Source organism: Equus quagga, chromosome 6 (genome assembly GCF_021613505.1).
Source record: "Equus quagga isolate Etosha38 chromosome 6, UCLA_HA_Equagga_1.0, whole genome shotgun sequence".
NCBI classification, from domain to species: domain Eukaryota; kingdom Metazoa; phylum Chordata; class Mammalia; order Perissodactyla; family Equidae; genus Equus; species Equus quagga.
Window position 1 is genome coordinate 69,456,772 of NC_060272.1, and position 24,760 is coordinate 69,481,531.

The following is a 24,760-nucleotide window of genomic DNA, read 5'->3' on the forward strand; positions in this document are numbered from 1 at the left end:
TTCCTCCCTCCCCTTCTTTCCCGCCCACGGGGTTTGGGTTTCTGGCTGTGAGTTCAGGTTTCTGGAAATCTTTGTGGAAAGTTAATGGTACGTGAGGGAAAAAGTCGAGCTGTGTTTTCCTCTTAACTCTTAAACGACCCAAATGCCTGCTGGGCGCGGTCCCAGTGCGGGCATGGACCAGCCTTTCCCGCTAGGTCTCCCGGACGGGCTCGATGCACCCGCTCTGTGCCTTTAAGCGTGAATCCTGAGGCGGTAGGGACGTGTCAAGGAAAGGAACGCAGACAGTTAGTGTGGAACTAAAAATATTTTTTAAGTAGTTAAGGAAGCGTGTCTTTTGGCTTTTTAGCAGTGCTTGTCAAGAACTTACGGAGTTCCTTTGCTTTTCCGTTTTTCTGAGACTAGACATCTTATACTGTATTTTGTGGTGTGGTCTTGGTCTTTATCAGATTTTGTTAATTGAAGGAAGGCTGCCCCTAACAAAGCGTTCCAAAGGGAAATTCTTCCTTTTCTCCATTTTTGTAAGATAGAGGCAAACTCTTTGTAACAGATGGACCGTAGAAACTCGTGAGAGTGCATTGGTTTTGTTTTGGTTTTAGATGCAGCATGGAAGCAACCAAGTATGTTGCAAAAATAAAATCAGTGTGAATCTCTATCGACCCTGTTTGAATTTTAGACTGTAATTCTAAAAGTGTCAGTTGCAAGGTGCTCGGTTCTCCCAAGAAATTTTTCAGCCTTGGTGAACACTTTGATCCTTGTGTTTCAGGGTTCTTGCCAGTCGGTGGCCTACACAAAACAGTATTTGTGAAAGCAATCGAGACTTTTCAGCAGATATAGTAAGAGATCCAGGTGGACTGGGGAATACAAGAAAGATTGTCTGGCGTAGCCAAATAAGGGCATGTTACTGTTTTTCAGTAAAACCTTTTGGTGGGCTTGGTAGTGGGTGTTGTAAGGAAAGCTAAGGTAGCTTGAGGAGTGCCATGACATGTTTATGTGAAAAGCCAAAAAATGGGCAGTTTCTCAGTATCGTTAAAAATTGACCAGAAATCGGGTGAGCAGGAGGCAAAATGTCCAGGGGGAAAAAGGGAAAAAAACATAATGGAAGATAGTAGAAAACATGTGAAAGAGTAGGTCGCAGCTAAAGCTGCAATAAATGTGGAGAGACTGGTTTGAAAGAAGGTAAGGAAAAATAGGTTTTAGACCTCTAACTGAATATGTAGAATAAGGAATAAGTTTTTTTCATCATTAGATGTGTCAGCTTTGGATATATCACGTTTAACTGCTGATTTTAACTTTGTGTATGTACATTCTTGTCTTTCTTGTACAGTATATACAACCAACCTGTAGTTGAGGGAGTGCCTGATTTTGCCACCATTGAACTAGTAACTTAGGCTAACATGGTTCTTCACAGTCTAAACACTGTATTACTTATTTATTTACTTATTTATATATATATATTCACAAAAAGTGCATTTGAATCACTTCCCTGCAAATACTCTCAAGTCTTTTGTCCCTGTCTTCTACTTCTTGCCTGGCAAAACCAGATCATGGATGAACTCATGCATTTATCTTCTCTGTGCGTGCACCCAGCAGAGCAGTTGGATGGGACTAACACGATTTGACCTAAATGGGCTCTCCCCATTGTCTGGTCATCTACTCCTTTTCTCTAGTTACTTCGCTCTCTTCTGTAAACCAAACATTTCATTCTTTCTCTTCCCTCTCCGTATCACCAACTTCCTTCTCAACCAATGACTTCGCTTCGTCCTTTATTGGGGGAAAAAACTGAGCCTTAAGGCAAGAATTCTCTCATCTTCCCACCATCTGATAGATCTGCACCTGCATTCTTTAAACAGCTTCCCTCTAGTTTAAAAGGATGATGGGTCTTTTCAAATGTCAACACTTGGTGTTGTCTGTCTTTAGCCATTGGAGGTGTATGGTATTTCACTTTTGTGAAGTATTTTCAAAACTTTTGCCCATTTTAAAAATTGAGTTTGTTTTCTTATAATTGAGTTGTAGGAGTTTATATATTATGCACACACTTTTTTCTTTATTGAGTTGTGATTGACATACAAGGAGCTGTATGTGTTTAATGTCTACAACTTGATGTCTTTGGAGTTAACTGTACATACATGCAACCGTCACTACCATGTATGCCATAAACATATCCATTATTTTCAAAAGTTTCCTCCCACCCTCTTTATTATTATTTTGTGATTAAAAAAACTTAACATAAGATCTACTTTCTCAGCAAATTTTTAAGTTTACCATACAGTAATCTTAACTATAGGCACTGTGCTGTACAGTAAATCTCTAGGACATTCTCATCTTATATAGCAAACTTTGTTCCCTTTTACTAATACCTCTCCATAGCCCCTTCCCCTGTATACATGTGTTTTTAGTCAAAGTGTGTGTTGTGAATATTTTTCTCCCAGTTTGTGGCCTGTCTTCATTTTCTTCATAATGTTTTGAAGAGCAGTTTTTATAAGTTGTATTTTTCTAGGAATTTGTACATATTATACAAATATGAAAGTTTGTTAGCATAAAGCTGTAAATAAAATCCTCTTATCTTTTTAATATTCACAGTATATTACATTTAGGCCTATGATCCACTGAAGGTTAATTTTTCTGTATGGTATAATGATAGGAGTTGATATTTATACTTTTTAAAATGAGAATCTATTTGTTGAAAAGATTATCCTTTTCTCCATTGGATTACCTTGCCACCCTGGTGGAAAATCAACTGATTTTCTGAATCTCTATTTATTTCCATCGAAAAGTATATGTCTGTCCTTATGCCAACATATCCAACTTTCTTTTTTCTCAAAATTGTTTTGGCTGTTTCTAAGTCCTTTGAGTTTTAATATAAATTTTAGAATTGGCATTTCAATTTCTAAAATGCGTGTGGGATTTTGGTTGTGATTATGTTGAATCTGTTGATCAGTTTGGGGAGAATTGACATCTTAACATTATTGAGTTTTCTTATCTATGATAGTGGCTTCTCTCTCCATCTCTCCTTTTATTTTGCTCTTTAATTTCTCTTTGTAATTTTCAGCATACAAGTCTTGCACACATATTGTTAAATCTTTTCAAAGTATTTCATGGTTTTTATTATAAATATTTAATTTAAATTTCCAATTTGTTGAATCATTGGGTTTTTGAGTTCTAGGGTTTTCATTTGATTCTTATTTATAGATTCTACTTCTCTAGTGAAATTCTGAAGTCTGTGCCTAATAACTCTAATATTTAGATATCTATGGTTCTTGTTTCTGTTGTCTTTTTCTTATTCCTGTTTCCTAGTGTCCCCAGAAATTTTTATTGGGATGCTGTCTTTGTTTATGAAAAAAATTAGGCTCTGAGTGGTATTTTTTACTTCTATAAAGGATTTTACTTTTGCTTCTGTTAGGAAGCTAGGCCAGGAGCAGAACACCTTCATCTATATGGTTCTCAGTCTGTTAGGTCTAGTCTATTTCAGGTTCATTCTTACTTGTAGGGTGGCCCTTTTTGTGTCCCAACTAAAAGCTTGAGGTGTTTTCAAAGGCCATTTCTCCTTAGTTGCCCCTATATTCCAGTTTTTGTTTTCTCAGGACCATGGGACTCCTGACAGCTCTTCTCAGCTTCTCTGCTTTTTAGCTGCCACTTTCTGAGTGAATTAGCCTCTGGAACAGCTTCCAAATTGGGAAATGAGTCAAGGGGAGAAACAGAGTTGGATATGGGCAGACTTCTCTGCATCTTCCCTCCAGGATCTTGTCCTCTGAAGATACCATCAAAAAGATTCTTTTTGGGGGGCCATCTTTATGGTATAGTGGTTAAGTTTGGCACGTTCTGCTTCAGTGGCCTGGGTTCACAGGTTCGGATCCCAGGCGCAGACCTATACCACTCATCAGCCATGCTGTGGCAGTGACCCACACACAAAATTGGGGAAGGTTGGCACAGATGTTAGCTCAGGGCTAATCTTCCTCAAGCCAAGAAAAAAAAAGCAGAAGACTGACAACAGATGTTAGCTCAGGGCGAATCTTCCACAGTAAAAAAATTTTAAAAAAAGATCCTTTTTGTATTTTTACCCAGCTTTTCTAGTTCTTTACAGTTAAGCATATGGGTCTGATTAAAAAAAAAAATTCCATTATTGGCAGAAGCGGAAGTCCCTCTTAATCTGAGAGTCTCAATGATGCTAATACCAGTGGTAGTATCCTTTTTCTATACCAGTGTCACCACTTCTTGTCCCCAAACATCAGAAACAACCCAAGAGACACGAGTGGCTTTCTGTCTTGATTCTGGAGGTGTCTCTAGGGACTCCTGCAAGTGATAGCCCCTTGCCACAGATGGGTTCCTAAGAATTACCCTTAGTTCTCTTTAGGGTTTGCCTACCTCTATCTTCTGCCCCCTGCTCCTTCTGCTGAGGAACCAAACATTTCCCCCAAACCAAACATTATTATGCTGTAGCTGTGAATTCAATCTGTCACCTTTGATACTTAGAATACAAGCATATGTTCCAGTCAGACAGGAAGAAATACATCCTTTTATTTTTTATAGTTGTCAGTAAAGAAATATATGCTCCCCAGACAGAGAATGGATTTGATTTCTTACTGTAATTTCAAGCAATAATGATATAAAACATTGCCCACCAGTTCATGAGCGTGCTATAGAAAGGTCAGAATGAACAGTGCTTGATTGCAGAAGCCCCACTTCTTGCATGGGTGGAATTAAGTAAGTTATTTAAGTTTTCTAAGCCTCAGTTTCCCTAATTTGAAAAATAAGAAGATATCTACTTTCCAGGGTGATCGTTGGGTTTATAACATACTGTTTGTAAGGTGTCTGTTAGATGACAGGTTCTATTATCACATATAAGATTATTTATATAGAAAGGCAGTTTTAACTTCAAGGGGAACTGGTCAGTCATAACTTGTCCACATGGCAGCAGTATTTCAGAACCCACACTATTTCCAGATTTCTGCTCATGTAGTTTGCTTTTATTCGCTAAACACTGATGGAGCCCCTATTAAATACTGAGCACTGCCATAATACACTAGGATCCAAAAATGATGAGACAATGCCTTGCCTCACAGCCATGTAGACAGAGCTTGTCCGTTTTATTGAGACCCCTGGTCAGAACTGTTCTGAAACAGTTTTATCACCCGTAGTGTTCAAGTATAAGACTTTGTGGTTTTCTTCTCTTGCTGCTATTTAAAGAATCCTGTCCAAGTTTGTGTTACCTAGAATAAAATTTCCTATGATAGAATAACCTAGAATAAGATTTGATAAAGTTTAACCTAGAGTAAAATTTAATGTAAAGCAGCTCTAATATGAATGACTTCCAAGGGACTTTTATGGCAGTTTCGCTTAGAAGATGGAGTGACAAAATGGAACATGAGCTCTGCTCTAGTGTATTAAAACCAGCCTGATTCTTCCAGAGATGGAGGATAGGCTGTTATCTCACAGCGCAGGGAAACTCTGTTCAGTGTGCTGGTGGAGGGCTTTCTTCTTTAGAGAGGAAAACCAGTTTGTTTTAGAGTTGCATGTTCACTGGGAGAACTCCCTGCCAGTTTTCCCTTCTCAACTCTGCTCTGTGGAATGTTCTGGCTCAGACACAGTTGTCTGCCCCTTGACCACTAACAGTTGTCTTCAGTTTTTATCATGTCTACTCTCATACCCATCCCTAATGTCTACCTAATTCCTACCCTACAAAGGGAACATAATAGTTATACAGTAAATATGCCCTGAATAATTTTATAACATTTTCAGATCCAGTAGGAGATTCTCCCATGATAAAATACATTTCAAAATCGAATATTCTATTTTCTGAGGTTGATTTCCTTTATTATTTGGTGGTTTGTTTTCATTTTTCCTAATCATAGAATAAACATGTAGCTTGGACAAGATAAAATAAAAAATTTCTTATAGTATTGGCCATAAAATGATCCAAAGTATGTTGCACTGATTAAATTTCCTAATTTCCTTGCTTTAAAAATACATGCGAAAAGAAGTAATGACAATACAATTTAGTCATCTTATTCACCATTTCTATCTTGCTTCACCATTTTGTTTTCCATGTTTGAGTTTGCAGTTCTCTTAATTGTATCATTGGGGTTGGACGTTTAATTATATCTATTCTATAATTGGGTAAACTTGACTTGTATGTATTTCCTTTGGAACACTCATATATTGAATTCACGTACGTGCACACACACAAAAATGAAATGTCAAATCTAGAGTAGATTTCCCATAACCCTGTTCTATTAATGTCTTAAAAATCACTAAATGCTCTTATTCCAGATCATGATGAGGTCAAGCTGGAGTGTTAAATCTGACCTCTATATGTTCTATAAGGGACTGCTCAGTCCTATTACATTCCAATAGTTTAAGTATAGATTTCCTAGCAATTATCTTGCCTTTTATAATGTGCTTAGATGAGATCAGTAAAACAAATGTGCCTTTTATTTCCCTGAATGGGGTCATTGTAGAGGAATAAGAAGCCACAAATAAGGGTGCAAAATTCTCTTTATCCCCAAAACACAAATAGTCATCCTGAGGGTTGGAACATATTTACTTCAGTTTTTGTGATGAGAAAGAATATAAGTTTTATATGTTCAAAATAAAGTTGCCATTAGGACAAAACAACTGATGGATTCTAAAGAACTGCTCCCCTCTCCCTCCCCCACCCCCGACTTTGGAGACCGGCTTTGTCATATCTCTTTAGTCCATATAATTGAGTTATTTTTAAAATCCAAACAATAAAGTGACAGTTTCTCTAAATTATCTGCTTCTCGAAGTTTTATTTTTAAGTAACTAAAAGCCAGTTATATCCTTAATTAATTGCCTTTGATTTTCTCTGATGAAATAAAAATTATCTTTTAGTTAAGTGTATTAATTTGAAATTTGAAATTGTTGTAATTCAAAAATAAATTTCATGTAACTCTTCCTAAACTGCTTTAAAATCTTCAGTGTTTAATCATTATCATGATTAAATATTTAATCACCTATTCCAACTGCTTTTAAATCATCAATATCAACGTTCAAATGAAGACTTGCGGCTAAAATTTCCAGTTAGTGCTTTTTTGTGCATTTGGCTAGTCATATTCAGATTTATGTAATAATGAAAACCCATTTTTGCTTCTCCTTTCATTTTTTCCAGAATTTGGAAAAGTTGTTAGATTTTCAGAAAAGAATGATATCTTTTTTTCATCAAGAAAACCATTCATTTTAGTTTTCTCTACTATCCATCTTTGGGGTTAGTGTTTCCTTTGTAATTTTGATTTGCATGGTAGAGGACCATAACTTATAGAATAAGGAAAGAAAATTAAGTTTTTATAAAATAATGTTAAAACAGACACAATCCCTATCCTCATAGTGCTTATAGTAGGGGCATAGTGACTAGATTAAGAAGGTAAATATATCCAAAGACCATGGAAATATTCTATACCATTTTTAACAATCTTTGAACAGTGGATACTACATAAAGGAAATATATTAGAAAAGAAAATGTTCTTTTACTCCTACAAAGCATTGTACATGACCACAAAATACAGGCATGGAAAAAGTCAAGCATCCATTTTCAAACATCTTTACAACAGATTAAATGAGTAAATTAAATAATTTAAAAACAAGAGACATTTTTAAAAACGTTGAATTCAAAATCCACTTGTGGAATTTCATTTAAATCCAAAGAGAAAACATACCCTTCTTTTCTATCTTACTTCTTCACCAATTTATTTTCCTTGCCTTGTGCAGAATTTTCTTACACTGCTTACAGGCAGCTCTCACACAGCAGTGCATCATCCACTTAGGTGGTGTGGCTCTCACTGAGCTTGGATCAGACGTTCTTATTCCGAAAGTCTGATACCCCCAAATAATATAATTTCTAAAGACTTGATGTTTTGTGGTAGGAGACTCCAGAGCATAAAATCAAGAGATGTTCAATAGAGAATGAGAAATCCGACGGTAGAAACAGTGAAGAGTTGACTAGGCTAACAAAAGCTGTGACTTCAGGGTTGCTGATTGGCTTCCCTTGCCAACCCCAAAGCATTCCTATTATGATATTCTAACTCCGCTTATCTCTACTTATTGATCAGTTATCAATTATTATTGAAAAACTTTAAGCTCAAAGTTCTGACCAGTATTCTAATTAACTTTGACAGTAGTCGGAGCAAAAAAAGACATTCGTCTAATGGGAAATACCTTATGATCAAGTGTGAGGTGGTATCTCTCAGACTGTAATAAAGAAGGGCATGATAATCAGATAATTTTTTAAGGTCTCAGTATGTGCCTAGAGCTTTCTATACACTGTCTCTATTAGTCCTCACAATCGGGAGCAGATGGCCTCTCCATGGAACAGATGAGGTTTGCTCAGGAGTTTGAAGGTTTGATTGACCTCAAATACCAGGAAATTGTAAACAAAGGCCATGGTTTAAATTCACGTGTTACCTAATCATGTCCTTCCTCAATTTTTACAATTTATCTCAGCGTAAACTCATTTGTTTATTTACCAAATATAGTCATTTACTGAACGAAAACATCTTTATAGGGTGAACAGAAAGCTTTATTTTTTCTTACTGCTTCCCTTCAAGTCTATTCAATGGACCGTTTCTTCTCCACTTAAATAATTTCTCAGGTGAGTCCTATAGCTTTCCAATCATTCTTAAAAAACAAAAACATCTTCTGGTCACCTTTGGGCACCAGAAGTGTCTCATTTAGATATTCGAAATCTTCAGACCATTCATAATCTCACAACTCCATTGTTTCATGTCTTAGCTGATTTACAGCTTATCCTTCCCACTGCTGAGACCTGTTTCAGGCTAAGAGGCCTGCAGTGTTCAGTTTTTCCTTTGTTTTCTTATCTTGCTCTACTGCTGCTCACCCAGGCAGCTAGCTACAGTGTTTGATCTTCCAGGTCTGGACCAGTGTTGAAAGGATGGGGGAAAAAGACCCAGGTTTACGTGGCCACTAACTGTAACAATCTGGTATTGGCATTCTTGCGGCTTTGACTCATCCTTAAAGGAGGCTCTTTAGATTCCTCTGCCTGGAATCTCCAACTACAAAATTTGAAGATTGGCATTTTTCCCAAGTGGCCACTTAGGACTTCAGCTGACAGTTAGCCTGGACATCTGATGAGTTCATTTCATCAAGGTTCTTTCTGTTGGGGTCCCATTACCATTTTAAGTGGCTCTCTTCTTTAAGTGTGTCTCTTGGGCAAAGTTGTCCCTTTTAAGAGACTTCTTGGCCGATCTCTTCATCTGGGAGGTGCACATCTGGTTCACAAAAACCACTTATCCTTTCTTGGCCCGGCTGAGTAGAAGTACGGTTAGCTCCTAACATGGCTCTTTCTCTCTGCTTTGCTGGCTTAAGCCAACGCGGCCACTGCTGCACTTTTATATTCCTCGTGTCTTGAGTCAGACACCAAATAGGAATCAGACTAATTCATAATTCCATAATATCAAATAATTCCTCAAAAGTACAACTTTTTTGATAACCTAAACAACATGAATTTTTCTCCTATGTTTTCATGAAAAGAGTTTCGCACACAGATCACACTATATAGAAAACTCAGTTCCAGGTGTGTTAAGAGCTTTAGAGTAAAAGTCAAAGCTTTAAAATCTCTAGAATGTTTTTGTGACTTTGGGATATAAGAATTTCTTTAAAAGGACTTTAAAAAAAAAGCACAATCCATAAAAGAAGAAGAAAACTAAATAAAGGGACCACAAGAAATGCTAAAAACTAATTCAAGAAAACTTTTCTGAAATAAAAAGGATTTGAAGTTACATATCAAAAGAGATTACTGCATACCTAAGAATATCAACCCAGAATGGCTAACACCAAGACATTCTAGTATACAATTAGTGGGTTTTAAAGAAAAATAAAATATTCTTTAAATATCTAGGAGAAAAAAGAGCACATGATTTATGAGGTTATAATTAGATAATCATCAGACTTTTCAAGAGCAAAACTTTATGGTCAAAGAAAATAAGATTCCTTATTTCTTTCCTTAAGATTCTCAAGGAAAGAAAATATGAGCCAAGCATTGTGTTTCCAGCAAAACTGACTTTCAAGTAAAAAGGGCACAGGGACTCATTAGCCCTTTTTCTTTCCTTCTAAAGATTGGCACCTGAGCCAACATCTGTTGCCATTTTTTTTTCCTTCTTCTTCTTCTCCTCAAGCCTCCCAGTACATAGTTGTATATTCTAGCTATAGATCCTTCTGGTTGTGCTATGCGGGACGCTGCCTCAGCATGGGTTGATGAGCGGTGCTATGTTGGCACCAAGGATCTGAACAGGCGAAACACTGGGCTGCTGAAGCGGAACATGCAAACTTAACCACTCGGCCACAGGGCTGGCCCCTCGTTAGCCCTTTCTGAACAATCTGCTAGAGAATGAGCTTCAGGTAACTAAATGACCGGAGAAACATCAACATTAAGAGTTGGTGCTGAACATTAAATATATACTTCTTAGTAGAAGTAAGACTAAATGAAGGCTAAGAGGACAAGAGTATAGGAAATAATGGCTAAGAAAGTGGGAGGGAGGGAGAATTGAGAGCATTTGAAAAAAAATTTTTTAGTATTTTTAAAACTCATATTGGTGGCAGTATTTGTAGTACTATTATTTTGAGGCTATCGTGTGTGTGATAGGAGATAAATGAGTAATTGTGGAATATTCTAATTCTGTCCTATCCTATGTCTTTGAGAATCAATATTCTCAGCGTAGAAAAAAAGGAGATACAGATTAATAGCTTAGAGATTAATTTTCAATAGTCTTAAATTTGAATGGGAACTCTCAGTATGAACTCATGAAGTCTCTCTCTCTCCATTGAAAACAACGAGAAACCAATGACAAATCCAGTAGCAATGACTATCCCTATTGCACAGATTGTGTTCTTGAAATATGATTCCTCATTAAAAGAAACCAGGGCTTCTTGAAGAAATTTCTAATTCTAGGTTTAGGGGAGGAAATGTACAAGATGGACCTAGAATAATTTTTCATACGATGGCAAGAAATCTATCAAACACTACTAAGTTCTCAGGAACCAACTCGAAAAGCCTCCCACTGGCCAAAGATAGGCAATCAGAACTTCAATCATGAGAATAATTGCAATGGATTGAAACTCGTCAAATACATTTAAATCTATGAGTTCATAATGATATTTTTTAAAAACCTAACTGATCACTTTTGGAGGATGATAGGGTACCAATTCATTATCTTGAAAACTAATAAGTGAATTCAAAGATTCAAGCATTTATCTTGCTTACTATATGAACTTTAACACTGGGTAACCAAAGAGCAAATGAAGGGAAATACCTCTATAAATATATTCCAACATATAAGTGAAAAAAAGAGTTAAAATATAGTTGTGTTGCAAACCCCAATGAATTGATAGATATAGGTATTTAGCATCAATGGCTGCCAGTATAAAAAAGAAAGACAATCAGACATTATATACCTCTTGAGGGAAGCACTCAACACTACCTACAGTCATGCTAAAGGAATTGAACCCAAATATTATTCAACAACTGATTTTCAGAAAAACAAGACAGAGGAACAAGTCGAAATGTACTGTTCAGTATTCAATTCGCAAAATTCAGATTGTGGAAAACTATAGAGTGTAGAAAAATTCGGGCTTTTCAACGGACAAATTGTAGCAAAAATAAGTTATAGATTAAAAGTGACTTAAAAGACATATCAAAAATATATATATAAAGGGGCCAGAATAAACTTTAGCATCTAAAGGTACACATTTGACTGATGAAACTGTAAAAAACGCAAGGGAATAATTACTGTAAAAGTCAGAATAAGGCTTCCTTATGGGAGGGAGAATGGGATCGCAATTGGTATGGAGTCTTTGAAGGAGTTTTGGTGGGAGGGAGGAGGAGGAGATCAGGGGAAAGCTCTGGCAGACTTACTTCTTGACCTGATGGTGGTTAAAAGATTGTTCATGTTCGAGGAATTCATTGTCATGTATCTGTTTTGTGTGCTTTTCTATATCTCTACTTCATTTTACAGTAAAAATATTGTTTTGAAAAAGCATTCACAAAAAAGGGTGGGCCCAGAAGCAAGGAAAACTTGAACTCAAATGAGAAATGTTGGGATACAGATGACTATTATGCGTATTTAAAACTCTGGTATTTATATAGTCTCCCTATATTTTTTAACATTCTCCATTGTAAAATAGAACAATGCAATGAAAAATCTACAGGGTTCCCATTACCTACAGAGAAAAGTCAAATTTCTTACTTTGTGGCTTCTTATCTGGGGGCCCCCATTTAACTTTCATACATCATTTGCTGCCGTTGTCCCCTAGGCACTGTCAGATGGAGTCAGATAAAAATCCTCACTATTCTTTGATCATGCTGTATTCTTCTTGTGCTTTCATGTGTTTGGGATTCCCTTCCCCTGAAATGCTACCATTCTTCCTTCAAAACTCAGTTTAAAGGTTATTTCCCCTATGAACTCTTCCTTTTCCCCAGGCAGAATTATTTGCTCTTTTGTCTGTGTTCTGATATCATTTTGTACATACTTTGGCTTAAATCCTTGTAATATTATCTGTCTCATGACCCTTTCTCCCTAGGCTAGAGCTTTTCAAGAAAACATGTTATATTTATTTTTGTTTTCCCTGTGCTTGGATAGTGCTTGGCATATGAATGAATGAATGAGAAGAGACAGGAATTGAGTGGCTCTAAAAATATTTTGCCTAAGGAAGCCATTGGGTGCAGGGAAAAGATGCAGATACCTAAATTAACTATGTACAAGTGAAAAATAAAGCATGAGACTACAAATGCTTGTCTTATATGTCACTATGTTAGGTAGAACTGTACATCATTGTGAGTCTTCTGTGTTCACGTATCTCATGTTTTATTCCATCACTTCTCAACCCATCTTCAATGGATCACATCATGGGAATTGGAAGAGGCAGTTGTGTTCTTCAGTCAGAATAACAGTTTCTTCTTACTCTGTTCATGTTGGGTCTCTGGTGACTTTTTTGCAGTATTTGACCTATCAGAGAGGGTATAGTCATAGCTCTCATTGAGAATATAACATAGTTAGAACACTGGCATCGTGAAGCCCTAACAATATCTTGGGTAAAATATGAGCCAAAAGATAAAAGGGGAAGTAATAAATAAAACTGTATGGGTGGGTCCTATTAAAATCTTCATTTCAATCCCATGAGGCAGCAGAGACATTGAAAATTTAAGTAACTTGCTCAGGTCACACAACAGCAAGTAGAGGAATCATGGCCTGAATGTAGGCAGCAGCCTGCTTCCACCACGCTAAAGGTAAGCACTAAATACCTGGCTGTTATCATTATTAGGACAGGGAAGGGGAATCTTGTGTCCAGCAATAGGAACATGAAAAACAAAGGCCTCTCATTTCTCATATAGATCTGGAATCAAGTATGTCTTTCTTAGTCAGCAGGATAAGTAAATTGGTTTCAATTATAGGAAGAACAGATTAGAAACGTTGTCAAAAAATGAATTCAATGCATATTATTTTAGCTCAGCTCTGGGAAAACTTTCAAATGTGCATAAATTTTTTCTTTGTGTTTTTAGTGATCCCTGAAGGTTAATCACACAAGATTCTTTTCTGAGATACAGAACAAATCTACTACTTGAAAAATAAATGGCAAGGGCGACTTTTAGTCTATGCATAGCTCTGACCTTTGGCTCACGTCATTTATATTTGGGATGAAAACTGATTTTGCATTATTTATATGTGTTGTTGCAACTGGATATTAATAGCCAGTATTTAAAATGTTATAAAATATGGATGTTTCTTTATAAATGTACTTTCCTCTAAAAAATCAAACGTGGTGGTCTTCAATCTCTAAATCAGTTAATCAGGGAGATTCTTCTTTGCAAAGGAGGAAATTAAAGAAAAGCATGCTATACTTTTAAATATATAAAAATTAGAATATTGTATATTACATTTTAGAAATGTCCTACAATTTTTTAAGTAAAGGGATTATCTTTCTGTATTTCCATTTTTTGTTCTTTTATTCTGAAAGGAGCAGAATGAGTAAAAGAATTTGCTCTTTATCTCTCCAGGCTTGGATAATCAACAGTGAACTGCCTGGTCCTTTGCTGTATTTGCATAAATGTAAATATCTTTGGAATTTTTTCCCAAGCTCTCTTTATAAGAAATTTGGGACAAAGATTAGGAAGAGAATTTCATTATTGGTTTCTTGCAATCTTATGTCATGGCTGAATTGTGTATAGGAGAAAATATTCAATGACTATTACATCAGTGAAGTTTAATATTCTGGGTCCAATATCTGTATATAATAACCTTCGAGAATGAGTATAGGATAGCGTTTTAAAATTTTCTTGTCTGTGAGAAAAACAAATGAAGAGGTGTTGTTTGCATAATATATGAACTACAAAAAGTAAGTAATGATAAAGACCCAGAAAAAAACCCATATTTGTAAAGTCAGATTATTTCCCGAGGAGCTATCAAGTCTGAGGAAAATTCTCACCAGTTATTTTGTAGTTACAAAAATATTAACCCATTAAAACTACATATTTAAAAAAATCTAGTTATATTGTAGTAAAGGCTAAAATATAAAAGAAAATTCCAATTATGAACAAAATCTAATTAAATATTTCTCTGGCCTTGTCACTTCTTTCCAAAGAAGAAAACAGTTGTCTTCCTTATGGCCACTGGGGCTTCCCATTTGCACTGATTTTAATAAAACACTTCAAATGGTTGTCATTATTTAAAATTCTCATCACTTGGTCCTCAGAACAGCCCAGAGGCAGAGCAAGTGTTATCTTCATTTTCTCTGCAGATTCATTATTCTTTTATCCACTCATTTACCTGTCATGTACTAACATAATAATAGCTATCATTAATTCATCACTTACTGTGTGCCAGACACTTTTTAAAGAGTTTTACATGTATAAGCTCCTTGCAATGCAGTGAGTACAAAGCATTATGATTTCTGGTTTTACAGATTAGGCAACTGAGATACGGAAAGATGAAGTAATTTGTTCATAGTCACACTGCTCATGAGTGACAGAGCTTGGCTTTGAACCCCGCACTCTAACTCCAGGGCTGACACTTTCAATCAGTCTTCTGCCTGTTGTATGGTAGCTATAGAAGTCAATTAAAACTTAATGGTCTTATGGAAGAGACAGGCAAAGAAAGACATGGACACAAGTAATTGTTCATTCAGCAAAGATTTATTGAGGGCTCACTCTGTTTCAGACACTCTGATAGGTGCTTGGTGATAAATTAGACCCCATCTTTGCCCTCACAGAGCTTACAATTTAACATAGAAGCTGTTCATTAAACAAATTACAGTAATAATAAAATTACAAGACAAGTGTTTTGATAGACGAAGCACAGGAATCCACAGAAACATCCACCAGGAGTTCTGTCTGGCTTCCTAGAGCCAGTGGTGATTAAGCTGAGCTCTAACAAGGAGTTGACTTATCTGCCATAGTATTGAATCCGTCTAACCTGAAGCCTAGGCTCTTTCCACTAACAACATAAATAAAACTAGGGACGAGAAGGCTATAGTATCAGATACAATATGATTTTTAAAGCACGAGAGTCTACATAGGTCTGCTAATAAGTTTGAAAGACTTAATGAAACAGACAATATTATGATAAAGTACATATTGTCAAAGTTCTCTTAGGAGTTACATACCAGAATAAACCAAAAACAATGGGAGAAATTAAACAAGTTATCAAAAAATTACCTCCCCGTAAGGGTCAGACAGTTCCGTCTGTGAGTTCTTTGAAATTTTCAAAGAATGAATAATTCTCACACAATATACATTTTCTATATCTTATTTATAAAGATGCATAGCTTCCATATTTATTTTATGAAACTAACATCCTGATGTAAAAACTTGACATAGGACAAAAATGAATATGGGTGTAAAAATACCAAAGAAAACACAGCTAACCAATTCAATAAGATTAAAAGGAATTGCTTATCACAACCAAACACAGATGACCTCATGAATATAATGATGATTTAATAATCATAAATATATTACTGTAGCTCATTGATAAGTCTATCTATCTAAAAGGCATTTGATAAATTTCAACATTCATTATGATAAATCTTAAAGACTAGAAGGGTACTTTGATATAATACAGGAATGCATGGTTGGTTTAACACTATAGGATTAATTAATATCATTTAACAATTAGATTAAAGAAGAAAAATTTGATTATCTTAATAGATGGAGAAAATGCATTCAGTAAAACTCAACATCCTTTCATATTAAAACTTTTGATCAAAAGAATGAATTGCCTGGTACAGAAAGCAAAAACAAAATAGTGTACAATCAGCATCACACTTAAATGGTGAAACATTAGAAGCATTCGCCTTAAAATCAGAAATAAGATCAGGATGTCCTCTCTTACCACCTCTAATCAACATTGACTGGATGGCTATTACTAGCCTAGTAATAAGGAGAATAAAAGAAAGAAAAGTACAAGGAATGGAAAGGAAGCAAAACTACCGTTAGTCCCAGATGTAGGAATACAAAGACAACTCCCCCAAATATATAAAATTAATAAGGGGCCTTACAAATATTTATGGATGCAACATAAATTAAGAAAATCAATTGAATTTCTACATACCAGTAACAGAACATAGAAAATGTAATTTTATAAAAAGGTATTATTTATAACAGCATGAAAAGTATAAAGTGCCTTAGCGTGCATTCAGTAAGTGCTCTAAGTGGCCATACCTGTGCCATGGGAGCTCTGGAAGGCTGCAGGGTTCTAACGGTCAATTCCTTTCTGCAGATTCAGCCCTATTTCCTAATCTCCACAGATATCCATCATCTACGGGGCTAAAAGGAACCAAGCACATTAACCAGCTGAATGAGGGCCTATGATGGAACAGACCCTCCCTGGGATTTAGAGAGGAGGGGTCGTGGACATGGTTCTAGGCAAGAAACATGAGCGAGGAGAGAAATCACTGAGAAGAATCAAGAGATCTTAGTGTTCTCATTTGTCATGTGATCCCAGTCAAGCGACTTATTCTCTTTAGGAATTCTTTTATAAAGTCAGACCAACATGACTCACCTCACAGACTTGCTGGGAAGAAAAAAGTGGGGTAATATATGTGAAAGTATCATACACAGGATCTTGTGTTTAGTATCCTATCATCGAATGTTAATTTTTCCTGAATGAGATACAGTCTCTAACTTCCCAAAGAAAAAGAGGACTCTCCCCGACCTGCTGTGTCATAAGTACAGCAATAGGAGCAGTGCTTAAGGGGCGTGCATGCAGTACACAACAAGTTACCAAAACAGGTGCCAGCATCATCCTCATTTTACAAATGAGCCCACAGTGGGTGTTCCTCTAGGCACCTGTCAAGCTGTGTCTACACCAGCCATAGAGCAGAGATACACATTAGCAGTAATCAGAAGAATGTAGTACTCATTGGTCAACTCAATGGCCAGCTCACTATGTTGTCAGCTTCACTGGCTCCCTGTTCCATGTGTTCTAATTTCTCAGTTTTTTCTCGAATTTAATAAGTTTCATACTTTTTAAAGTCACTGTGTAGTTGAAATAAGACATGGCCACATTAGCTTCTTTATGGCCTTTTCTCAAGGGTAGAGTGTATGCATACTCTTCTATGTCCTTCAAATCCTTCTCAGACACATTTTTGAGTTAGTAAATTTCTATTAAAAGGAACAAATCAGGAGATTCTCTCTAAAAGATAAAAATATAAAACACATTACAGTTCCTGTCAAAAAAATATTAGCTACTGTTCTCATCATCATATCATTAGCATTCTCATCATCGTATTCAATTCTTTTCCCCACAGGGGAGAATTGCTGCAAGTATCAAGAGTAAGAGAAATGTAATTTCCAAGCAGCACATTTAAAGATCTGCTCAGATTTGGCACGTTCCTGTGTACCTACATTCCATTGGTCAAATATGACAGGCACAAAGACGTGTTCACTAAATAGCAGAAAGTATGGTTTTACAGGGAATAAATTAAGATTTGAGGAAATTAAGACCAAGGTTATAGAGCTAGTATCTGGCAGTGCTAGATTCACATACAAGTCTGTTTATTGTAGATGTTTTATTCTCCCTGCAAAAAACAACCTGATGATGGATGAGTAAAACTTTAGTTAAATGAAAAATTCACATTTCCAACCTTCCCTACTTCTGCAGAACTTGATACTTTTTCCGGAAGGAAGAGACCAGGACAGGACATTGCGATAGAGGCTTCTAGGTAACTCGTATAAAGAGCTTGGACACAGAGAGCTGCGGCAGACTTCCAAGCGATGAGAGGAATTAGTGAAGGCAGACTTAATTACTCCAATTTCATAAGAATTTAGCCGACATTCTGGAAAAGGACTTTTACTGTATCCGAAAAGTTTAGGACTCTCTTTATGTTGATATGTTTTTAATCATTTTATGTCCATAGCCAACCCTGAGAAATATAAATTTATAATTTGTTCGCTACTATTACAAAACATATAGACTGAGATCTTAAAGCTTAAAAGAATAATGTGGCTCTGTATGAGCCACATCTTATTTCAATTTTTAAAACATCTTTGGTTTTGCTTTTTAAAAAGTTTTAAAATATGCCAATATAGTACTATATTTTACCTTGGTAGTTTAAAATTACTTTTAGTTTATACTTTTACATTTACAAAAAGTGTTCATGCTTTACTAGGCACTGAGCCTAAGCATAAATGTCTTTGGAAAATATTTAGGAATATTCTCATATTTTATGTTAACTTTAAAAACATTCTGGTTTTTTTTTTAAATGTATTTTTCTTGACTAATTCACTTGAATTATTGCCTAGGAAGAATTCTATGTAAGTGAAAAAACCTGTTTAAAATTCATTTCTACAGAGTTCTATAAACCTGAAGTGCAATCTTTAAAACAAAATCATCAGAAGAAAGAAATTTGTAGAAATAAAACTGGAAACATCCAGAATCTTGATGGTGTGCCAAACCAAATGTCAACTGGAGCTCGACCAAAAACTAAAGTAAGTAGTTTTATTACAGAATATTCTGGGTGGAGTGTCACGCCCCACTCAAGTAGTAAAGAGAGAAGCACATTCACACCTTTTCTATTACTTTTTTTTTGTTTTAAATTTAGCATTAAGGTTAACCTGTTTCTCATTATAACGTGATTTGTAATGAAAACATATATAGTTGTTAACATTTATAAAATTGGAAAGAATACAGTGACTTCATTAAGGTAAAATAGTTAGTCCATTGTAATATGTAGAGCCGTAGCAGCGGACTGTATGCACTTCAATTAATTTCTTCATTATTAGTGGAAATTCATGCTGCAGCTGAGAATCTCCTTGAACTATTATTATAAATGTCTTTCCTGTTGGGATGGTCCATCTCCCACTGTTCAGGCTTCCAGAAAAGAGAGTGTGGATTGGAGAACACATAAGCCAAACATCACCTACAAACATTAACTACACTTTAAATAATTGTCTTAGCTCTAAAAGCTAACTAATACCCAGGGAATTTTTTGCATGTTTTTTGATATATTGTTAATGAGGAAAAGTGACCAGCCTTTCTTATAGATATTTTACAAATTTTAATCATCTTTATAACTTTTTTCTAAATCTCTAAAATTTTTTCACATTTTTTTATTGAACTCCAAAGTACATCTTCATAAATTTTGATGAGTGTTGGATATAGAAGGATGTTAGTGATAACTTGCAAGATTTTATTGAGTTGCTTATGGTTCTTGATTTTACAATGCCTTGGCTGCTTTACCATGTGAAACAGCATTAATAATTTTGCCAGTAAATATGAAGGGCAAACATATGTGTCTTCCTGACAGGAAATAGCAGTAGCTTTCTAAATTACCTCAAAAGAGGTCATTTAAGAGACCGTTTACAAAGATGTGGGCAAGATTAAGGGAAATCAACAGCTCTAAGATGGTTGCCCAGGGCAATCTTTGGCCTTAGAACCAACTCCAGCCTGACAGAGAAGAGGCACAGGGAGTACAAACCCATCTCTCTCCCTCCCAGCTTCTAACTTCCTTCTGTGACCTCTCGTTGGCTGAACACTTCAGGAAATCATGAGGAAAGGGTGCACAATTAATGTATTCTTTAGAAATTGTGCCCCACAAAGCAAGATGGAAAAGAGCAGAGAGTAGTTTTAGAGGGTCACATAGAAAGTATTCAGCCCACATTAAAATAAAATAACATTGTCAACCACCATTATTAAATACATAACATATTCCAGGCAAGGTGCTAAGCTCTTCACACACACTGCCTATTTCATCCATACAGCAACCCTACGACATAGGCATCATTACCTCTATTTTTTTAGAAAAGAAAGCTGATCTTCACAACAACATCGTAAAGTTAGTGGTATAGGTATTAATGTTATCCTCATTTTACAGATGAGAAAACCAAGGCCTAGTAAAGGTAGGTGACTTGCCCAAAAGGGGCAAAACCGGAACTTGAGCCTGAGCCTTCGTTCGCACTCTTCATCACTTTGCCACACCCACATACATGGCTTTGGGGAACTTGTATAATGCCTTTTTAAAAAAATGATGAATATTACTAAGTTGAAGAGGCCAATCTGAAAAGACTGCATACTGGATGACTCCAACTACGTGACATTCTGGAAAAGGCAGAACTGTGGAGACGTTAAAAAGATCAGCGGTTGCCAGAGGTTAATGGGGAGGGCGTGATGAATAGGTGGAGGCGAGAGGATGTTTAGGGCAGTGAAACTATTCTGTATGATACTATAATGGGGGATACATGTCATTATACATTTGTCAAAATCTGTAAAATTTATAGCAAAAGTGAACCCCGAGGTAAACTATAGACTTTGGGTGATTATGACACGTCTATACAGTCAACACAGGTTCATCAATTGGAACAAATGTACCACTCTGGTGAGGGAGGCTGCTAGTGGGGGAGGTTATACATGTGGAGGGAAGGGGGAATATGGGAAATCTCTGCACCTTCTGCTCAGTTTTCCTGTGAACCTCAAACTGCTCTAAAAAGTAAAGTTTATTTTTAGAAAATAATTCTTTCTAATTAGAAAGGAAAAGAAGAATATGGTACATCTTAATTATACTTACTGTGATCCACATTTTGTTTCTTTCTTGGTGAAGAACGACTGATAGGTAATATCAAACTCTTATACAAGGCTTTCTTCTCAGAGCATTCCTCAGCCCAAGAAGAAAGTGTTTATCACAAATGATTGATTTTTTTTAAGATTGACAATGAAAGGTAAAAAGGGGAAAGGCATCATCTTTAGTGTGATGCTATAATCCATTGCCTATTGCCTCTTAAGGGAATGTAATTATTAAAGAAGCATTTGGAACCTGTCTTAGCTGATTTCCTAATTTTTTTTATTCTTGTTATTTTGTTTTTACGGTGAGCTCTTAATTATCCTACGAGAGGTAACATATTTCCAAATTAGCTCATCCAGGATAGGAACAGGTAACTTTATAAATTATTAGGTAAGAAATTTGGGAGTACTGAATTTTTGGGCCCATTCAGGACAAAATCATAATCGGAGTCCTCAGTCCATTCTTACTGACACAGGGTGTGGAGAGGATATAGACTCTGATGCTAATCCAGGGATCTATATAACCTCTGAACACCTTTTTCTGTTTTCTATTTTCACCCCCAATATGTGCCGTGGGCATTCCTTCTAGGATACTTACTTGCAAACAGGCAGCGTGCAAACAGGGATCAGCTTGGCCGAAAAACTTTTGTTGCTATTCTATCTGTGAATCTTTAGGTAGATGGACAGTGTATTCTGAAGGCTTCCCTTGCTGTTTCCCTATTCTAGGGAATACTTTCTAAAGAACCAGCTTAATTCTATTTCCTCGGAAATGTTATGAATTCAGAGGGTCCATAACAGAGAAAGTTTGCCATTCCTAAGTTTCTTCCAAGATCGAGACAAATCCTTCCACACGGATTTGTGTCAGCCTGGTGTACATTCATTCATCTGACTCATTATCCTTTTCTTATTTCTCAGGCTAGCCTGAAAAACCCAATTTCAACCACAAACTACCTCATGTATAGAATTCGCTGCCTTTTGGGATATGTCTGAGGGACGTTTTCGTTTCTCGCTGTAGCCCAGGCTGCCAAATACTGAGGGCAAGGCCCCTCACAGCTCCAGGCAGATTTCCCATGGGGTTAGTGTTGTGCAGAGAAGGGAGGGTAGACGTGATTACCCCTTTATTGCTTGTCGAGACTTCTATGTACTTTTAGTAGAACATTCCCAAAGTTGGGGGGCAAAAAAGCTTCTACCTCGGTAGGATTGTTCATGTCCATGCCTCTCAGATATCGCTTGCCCAGGGTCAAAGTGAAGCATGAAAGCTGTAGATGGTAGCTGCCAGGGTAAGCGAGACACAAGAACAGTTCAGGACTTAAACTGGGCGTAAACATTCTCACCAAAGAGCCATAGCTCAGTTCGAAGCCAGGTCAGAGCTCTCATATAGACGGCATGCCCTACACAAGGGCCGCCTTTTCTAATTAGCACAAAGATACCTTCTGACACCAAACTACAAGTCCTTGAGACAGTGAATGCCAGTCAGAGAGGACTTTTCATCATATGGACTAGCACAGGGCTGTGACCTGGCTAAGGGGATGGTCCAGGCCAGGGTGACAGAAACAACAAAATGTCTAGGGGCCAAGTTATAAATTTGGACAGTCAGGTTACCAAGGCTAAGAAGGGTATTGAAAAGACAGCCAAAGTCAAGCAGCCACCAGTTGAAAATCTGGGGCTATTCTGGCTCTCTGTTCTCAACGTGAGAGAGCAAGCCGGTCACATTTCTGAAGCCGGTGACTCATGAGCAGCTTTTGATATATGTTTATTTCCCAGACTCGTGGGTGGGTGGAAGGGTTAGGACGGGTGCTGTGGGGAGTTATATCCTGGTCAGGGATGAAATTGGCGGGGTGTGAACTAGCCAGCTCCACAGGATCTATTCTCCCTAACTTCTATCTGCATCCTCATCTTCCTCCTGGACATCTCTCACTGCATGTTCCAATGCACCTCAGACTCACTCTATCAAGTCTTGAACTGCACCATCTTCTCCCGTCTTAGTGAAAGGTACTTTCAGTCAACTCATCATTCAGGCCAAAAACCTGGGAGTCACCCTAGTTTCATTCTTGTTTCTTAAACTCACATTCATTGCCACCAAGTCCTGTCTAGTCTACATTTCTAATGATGGATTAATTCATCCCTTTGCATCCCTAATGCCACTGCTCTGGGTCAGGCAGCCCTCACATGAATGCAGCCAATTAACTGGTCTTTGGTGTCAAATACCCCTTATCTATTATCCAAAATGCAGAGTGATCTTCTAAAAAGTTAAACCTGATCATATTTCTGTTCTATGGAAAATCCTTCAATGTCTTCAAATTTTCTTTGGTAGAAAATCAGATTTCTGTGCATATTAGACAAAGCTGTTCACATTTAGCCATGTCCACGTTTCCAGTCTCTCCTCTCTTGTCTCCTCCAACTTTTACTCAATGTTCAGCCATATCAAACTACTTTTGATCCTTAATGTCTTTCTCACATTCTTTGTGTCTGCCTCAATTGCTCCTTTAACCTGGAATTCTTTTTCTATCTTCTTCATACTGATTTACTAGGTTCTCAAGACTCAGCTTATAGGAAGGACTTTGTTCTTATAGCATTAATCACATTAATATTATCTATATGTTTCTTTGCTTTTCCCCTTCATTGGGCTTGAAGCAATTTGAAGTCCAGATGGTGTCACTTATCTCAGTAACCCAAGTGCTTAGCATAGTAACTGAAAATAGTAGGCACTCATAAAATATTTCAGGCTGTTGTATGTTCTAGTTATTCCCATTTGTAGGGTCTCCTTTCTGCTGTGGGGTAATGGCAGGGGTTACTACTCAGACGCATTTAGACTAATGTTTTGGCAAGGTTTTAATACTGCAAAGGAAGGTGGGTATACATTCACACCACAGAGAGTCAATGGATTCCAGGATGTCAAGAATTGAAGAGCTGTCAGGGGTGAAGACTTTCTATCTAGGAGAAATTCCTAGAAGAATGTTTCCACCCAGGTCAGACTTTTGGTCACCCCCTTTTTTTGTTCTCTGAGAGCACCAGGGTTTGGGCAGCATGCTGCCCTTGCCACTGCCACATTCTTTGCTTTTAGCTATTATTTTTCTCATTCCTTGACTAGTAAGAAATAAGAAAAGTAGTTCCAACAAGGACAGCTCTTTGCTTTGCAAGTTTTCTAAGAGTTTTTGGTGGAAATTATAAGAAAGAGATAATGAGTGAAGGGCATCCACATAATGTCCTCCTATCAATACTTTTTATTTTCCCCAAAAGAGTGTTATAGGTGGCGGGTCTCAAGTAATGTTTATCTATACTTTGGAGGCCACCTATCTTCAGTGAATTTCCTGGAATCTAACTAGAGAAGCTAAGGAAGAGTTCAGAAATAGCTGGGGGCTTCATAAGAGCTGGGATGGAATAGGGGTTGGGGGTTTGGCAGATGATCTGGCAGCTTAGGTGGAGGAGACGTAGCCATGGAAATGGGAGAGAGGAGAAGCCTCGGGTGGTGATGCTGGGGAGAAGTATCCTGCCTCTTGTTGCTTCTTCCTTGCTGTTACTTCCAGCATAACTACCACATGGATCCCTGCTTGCATGGTCAAAGGGATGAGGAGAAGGATCAGTGAAACATATACTAACAGCAGCAGCTGTGGGGGAAGCAGAGTTACTTAGGCCACCAGACTGAGGTAGTAATTTCCAGGGACTATCTGTGTATAAACAGTGGTCCAGCAGATGTAAAATAGAGACTTCCCATTATTTTGTTTTTAAAAAAGCAATAGCCT

At 36.9% G+C, this 24,760-nt stretch overlaps 1 protein-coding gene across 1 annotated transcript in view; it reads left to right on the plus strand.

Moving 5' to 3' along the window:
- Positions 1-24,760, plus strand: part of STARD13 (StAR related lipid transfer domain containing 13) — a 488,843-nt gene that overhangs the window by 114,477 nt on the left and 349,606 nt on the right. Inside the window, exon 2 of the mRNA XM_046664327.1 lies at positions 18,813-18,949. Within this exon, the coding sequence (XP_046520283.1) occupies positions 18,920-18,949 (30 nt within the window). The 5' untranslated portion in view covers positions 18,813-18,919. The remainder of the gene's footprint in view (positions 1-18,812; positions 18,950-24,760) is intronic.